At 48.1% G+C, this 5707-nt stretch overlaps 2 protein-coding genes across 2 annotated transcripts; both read left to right on the top strand.

The window, feature by feature from the left end:
- Positions 1-1866: 1866 nt before the first annotated feature.
- Positions 1867-2445, top strand: TEOVI_000213600 (uncharacterized protein; the record flags this gene model as incomplete). Its single annotated transcript, XM_067225250.1, has 1 exon — positions 1867-2445. One exon carries the CDS (start codon positions 1867-1869, stop codon positions 2443-2445), a length of 579 nt encoding a protein of 192 aa, XP_067081351.1.
- A 299-nt stretch (positions 2446-2744) lies between these two features.
- TEOVI_000213500 (GTP-binding protein, putative) lies at positions 2745-4550 on the top strand (the record flags this gene model as incomplete). Its single annotated transcript, XM_067225249.1, has 1 exon — positions 2745-4550. The coding sequence occupies one exon, from the start codon at positions 2745-2747 to the stop codon at positions 4548-4550; it is 1806 nt and encodes a 601-aa protein (XP_067081350.1).
- Positions 4551-5707: the final 1157 nt, after the last annotated feature.

The raw sequence follows: 5707 nt of genomic DNA, 5'->3' as shown, positions 1-5707 counted from the left end.
GGGGGGGGGGGGGGGTCTAAATGAGAAAGTGGCTCCGCGACTCCACGTGGGGCGGGATGGAGCTAGATAGAATATAAAGAATACGTTAAATGTGTGCGAACGTTGACGGTGCAGTTACGCCACCGGTTTGGTGACGGTGCTGCGTGAAGACAGGACCCAGCTATGGCACCCAAGCGGTGTGCGCGGGTAATGCCCCGGAGTAGAACAGGAGAAAGAAGCAAATGCGGGAAGCGACGGCATAAGTACACAGCTCGCGGGAAATAATTCTTCGCGCGGGCCTCGGCTGTGCACAGCAACCCGAAGCACGTGAAGGGTCCCGCAACGGGTATAGGGCGTCCTCCGGTTGTGATGTAAAGTGGGCTAAAAGCAGGCACGTCGGCGACGGGCTGCTGACAGGGTAGCCGGAGCAGCCCAGTCAAGAAGCTATGGAAGACTTTACGAGGCTGTAGCCGATCGCTGCCAGGCGGTCGATGGTGCGTGCAAGATGCGTAATGCTTCAACGGAAGCAGACGCACGCCTGATACGCACACGGGGTGGACACAACCTGAGACTTGCCGCACCCCGGGGGAAGCCTCTGTTGAATCCATGGAAAGGCAGGGGATGTATGCAGTGCAGAGGAACGCTTTGCACCATATCGTTTTTATGTTACTGTATTCGTACCTTAGCTATCTATGGACAAACGACACATGCAACTGTGTTCTCCACAGATGTGCATCTGCAAGCAGCAGACCTTTTTGTGTGTTAACCTCTCTACAGACTTCCCTGTCGTTTAGTGGGGAGATGGGTAGAAAGATGTTCGCACCCAGGCTTTGTTACTTAGCACACCGCGCTTGCCTCCAAACCACACAAAGAGGTTGATTCGCTTACGTTTTGTCATGGTGTCGGGTGGGTTTGGGGTGAGGCTTATGCTTCATGTGGAAAGATCGGTGAGATCACTGAGTGCAATGGTAATGCCCCAAATCTGCTAAGTGGAACTAATTTTATTTCCGTCTACACGTTTATCCCTTTGTTTATTGTTTGCATTGCTTTGATTATGGACGTGTCCCGTTGTTACGGCGCAGGTTCCACTGCGTTCCATCCTCTTTTTTTTTTTAATGCCCGACAGTTTATACTTTCCTTTCCGTCATTGCCGTGGGGTTTGTTGCATTGCTTTCTTTACTGGCATTATTATGATGGTCTCTGATCTAGTTTGTTTGTGGAGCGGATGAGTTCGCTGGCCGCTCTCCTTCTTTATTGTGGCAGCCGCTCGTGTAAGAAGTTGATTTTTTTAGCAGGGGTAAAACTTGGTCAGTTCATGCCGTCGCCACCTTGTGGTAATATGTGTATGTGCCCCCTTATGCTTTGGGAGCTGTTTTCCTGTTTGTTGGGCCATTGTTTGTGTTTCGTCGTCGGTATTTATCACGACGCATGTGCGAATTTGAACGTAAGGATGAACCTTTCCCCGATGACTGACGGTTTCCAGCGTCCGTTTTACTGAGTTTATCGAATTGGACACGACTGCAATTATTTTACCGTCCTTTGTCGTTCTTTTTTACTTTTTTTTTTTGAAATATTATTGAAAACTAATTATGTTGCTTTCGTGGCGGTGAGCTGTGTTAATTTAGTATTCTGGAAGAGGGCTCCGTGTGATAATATCAATATTTTTTTATTCATTAAAGTTGCTGGTGTGCTGTTGTTGTCATTATTATTATTGCTCTTCGTGGACTATCATGTTATATGGCCACGACGAAACCTCCTCCCCCCCCCACACACACACACATGTACTTTAGCGTACTCCCATTCTTGTCGCTTGTTTGTTCACATTTCTGTCTAAGATACTGAGCCACTAACACATATAAATATATATCACCGCGGCGAAATCAAGTTATGGTTTTTTCCACACACGGCATTCGTGTCGTTTACAACACCGCAAATGTTGACAGGTCCCTTTACGCGGTTGTGCACTGTAGCGACGGAAAGTACGCGGAGGTATCAAAGGATCACCTTAACCGGCTAAAATTTATTGAGAAATCAAGCGAAGAGGAAGATATTGAATTTGATTATCCGGAAGCGGTTCTCGAGAGCCTTGCCCAGTGGACACTTAAGTACGGCATGGATGGGGTTGCAGTGAGCAGCACAGTTAGGCCCTGCATATATCGTAACGTGCAGCATGTTTTGAAGGACGACTGGGAGAGAGAATTTTTCACTACCCGCCTTATGAATGACTTGAACATCATGCATTATCTGCAAACGATAAATGCGGCGGAAAAGTATGAGATGAAGGGGTTTCACGATTTCCTTTGTGTTTGTCTGAGTTGCAAACTTCGCAATGAGGAAGATACAGAACTTGTGCACAAGATAATGGGACTCGAGGATTTCGTAGAAATCGGTCCAAGTGATCTTGATGAAGCTGCATGTCGATATACGTGGCTTGACCAAGCTATCAAACCAACGGTGAGGAGGTAAATGAACAAGGAAAGGGGAGATGAGAAAGCAAAAAAGAAAAGTAAAGTGGGTCCTTCACTCCACACCTTTAATAGCTCTGTGTTCTTTTTCATTTTATCATCCCCCAATTTTAAACAGACGGTGCAATAATACGTGGGGAAAGTGCATGAGCCTTCGTGCTGCGTTGTTGGGCAGCGCACGACAAATATACTGCATTGTCCCTCAGCGGAGTGATACAAAGGCGTTTGGTTGATGTGTCTAATAAGTCCCCTCACCCATTACTTCTTTTAAAAGAGTTGTCAGAGAAGGTAGAGTAGATAATGGGGAAGCCTGGTAAAAAGGCCGGGAAAGGCCTCCTCGCACCTACGAATGTTAACCGCCGTGTGGACCCCACGAAAACAAGTTTGCGAGACCAGCGGACGATCAAGCGATTGAAAATGTACACTTCCAAGATTGTTCGTGATGAAAAGGGTCACATTGTGAAGGGGAGCGTTTTAAAGGCGTCGGATCGTGTTGAACAGCAGATGGTGCGTGTTGCACCTGATCGCCGCTGGTTTGGCAACACAAGAGTTATTGGGCAGGAGGCACTGCAAAAGTTTAGGACAGAAATGGGTGCTAAATACAGAGACCCGTACAGTGTTGTCATTAAGCAATCGAAACTTCCCCTCAGTCTTCTCACAATGACCGAAAAGGAGGAAGGCAGTGTCAGGCAGCTAATGGAGTGGGAAAAGACCTTCGGTGACAAATCTAATCGAAAGCGAATTCGGTTAGACACTGTTGATATGGAAGATTTTGCGAGGAAAGCAGAGTCGAAAAACACTGAGTATCTTACTCACAAGAAAGGGACGGATCGTGATCTCGTGAAAAAATCAGAGACTGAGCGCCTCGATCGTTCAAAGAACCAAGGTCTCTTGCGCAAGGGACAATCAAACCGTATTTGGAACGAACTTTATAAGGTCATTGACAGCTCAGACGTCGTGCTGTACGTCTTGGATGCCCGCGACCCTTTGGGAACGCGCAGTGCGTACCTCGAGGATTACATGCGAAAAGAAAAGAAATATAAGCACTTCGTCTTCATTTTGAACAAATGCGACCTCATTCCTTTGTGGGCCACTGCCCGATGGCTTCAGGTTCTGAGTAAGGACTATCCTACGGTCGCTTTCCATGCGAGTGTAAACCATCCCTTTGGGAAAGGAAGTGTGATATCGCTTCTACGGCAGTTTTCAAAGCTGCAGAATGTCACCCACCGGGGGAGCAGTCGCACTAAAACACCAATATCTGTGGGTATTATCGGGTACCCGAACGTTGGGAAGAGTTCATTGATCAATACACTGCGGCGCAAGTCTGTATGCAAGGTTGCGCCAATTCCGGGGGAAACAAAGGTATGGCAGTACGTTGCGCTAACAAGGAATATCTTTTTGATTGATTGCCCAGGGGTGGTTTACGACCGCGAGACAAACAACGATGTGCAAGCTGTACTTAAGGGTGTAGTTCGAGTGGAGCGCCTGGGGAACGCTGATAAAACAGATGTGGTGAATACAGTCCTCGACATCGTGAAACCGAAAGACATTGCTGCGACGTACGGCATTTCGAGTTGGCGGGACGTAAACGACTTTCTTGAGAAGTTGGCGAAACTTCGTGGCAAACTCGTAACGGGAGGAGAGCCGGATACAGAGGCAGCAGCACGCATGGTTCTATACGACTGGCAACGTGGACGCATCCCATGGTTTAGTGCACCCCCATTTGAATCAAACAAGCACTATCGCGACACAATGGGGTTGTCTGAGGCAAAGCATATGAAGGTAATTGAACATTACAGTTCATTCAACATAGTTGATGGTGTGATGGATCACAAAGATGAGCCATACTGCAGTGAGGATGAGGAGGAACGGCCTGCAGAAGGAGTGCAAGGCGATGCGACGAAACGAGTTGAACCCAAGTTTAGCGGGAAACCCCCAGACCCTAATACAACAGTTGCTACCTTTGCGTTGCGACAGGAGCCCACAAAGAAGAAGGGGTTACGTAAGAAGGATCTGCACGAGCCCTCATCGATTTCTACCGAACCCGGTGACGGGCCCAACGACGATGAGCTGTGGAGGCGCTTCCTTCTTGCAGCTCAGGACTGACGGCGCGCTATTTAACATTAAGTAACTTAAGCGTATTTAAGTACATACACACTACACGTAGTGAGCGGTGCGTCTGGTGGACATCCCCCTTTTCGTCCAGCACTGAATTATGTTCCTGCTCCTCCTCGCCTTCACTCTCACCGTGGCATCTCTAGAAAGGTAACACATCAAACACTGTGTATGTATGTGTGATTTTGTTGGAAGAAAAGGTGGCGACATTAGGGGGCGGAAGTGCATGACATGCTTACATGGGGAAAGGAAGCTGAAATGCTAGCTGCATCTACGCCCGTCCTTCCCCTGGTTTACGTAGGTTGAGGTGGTGGGCATCCTCGGTTTCAGGCGTCAGAAGATGACACCCCGATGTGCGGGACACACTTGCAACAAATAGGACATAAAGGCGAGGTTGAAGAGTCCATGTGAAGACATTTACATGTATTGTTGCGTTCGGTCTATCAGAAATGACGCGCCCTTTGAGCAGCAGGGGCGGTGACAAGTTTTCCAAAGGGTATTCGTTCTCAGTGCTGCTCCGGTACAAGCTTTTTTCTCCCTCCGTAGGAGGAGGAGGTGTTGTCCCTGGCATTCGCTTCTCCGTTCCCGCGAAAGGCTCATGAGAACCACGGGGGGGAAGTGAACATCGGGGCGCCTATTCACTTGTTCAGTGGTATGAATACAAACCTTCTAACTGTTAAGCACTGCTTGTGGCACCTACTCATTCTATTGTACCTGTTGTGGGGGTAATTGGATACAGTCCCACTGTTATTGATGGTCCAGACATATTATGAGTGACGCAAAGGAACATTTCTATACATGTGTAACGACCGCGTGCTGGTGACGCCGTCCCTCTGGCCGTGAAAGTTATTGATTGGGCGTAGGTCGGTTTTTCCTTTCTCGAACTTGTCCCTCTCGGTCCTCTCCCTTTTCGGTTGCACACGAACTTTTTCGCATTGTCAGCTACTACGAAAAGTCCTTCCGGCATTGTACTTGTATTGTGGAAAGCCGCATTCACGTAAACCAGATCGATGAGCTGCAGGTGTGGATGAGAGCAGTTTGTCAAGTTTGCGACGCGGCGTAGCACCAGTCGACAAATTTCCGGATTGTCAATACCACTCCCTATGGATAATTTTCAAGTGTATCGTTTACTTGTTTGTTCGTCGCTC

Source organism: Trypanosoma equiperdum, assembly GCF_001457755.1.
Source record: "Trypanosoma equiperdum strain OVI genome assembly, contig: ctg_504, whole genome shotgun sequence".
Taxonomy (NCBI): domain Eukaryota; phylum Euglenozoa; class Kinetoplastea; order Trypanosomatida; family Trypanosomatidae; genus Trypanosoma; species Trypanosoma equiperdum.
This window is presented reverse-complemented; position numbering and strand designations above follow the sequence as displayed.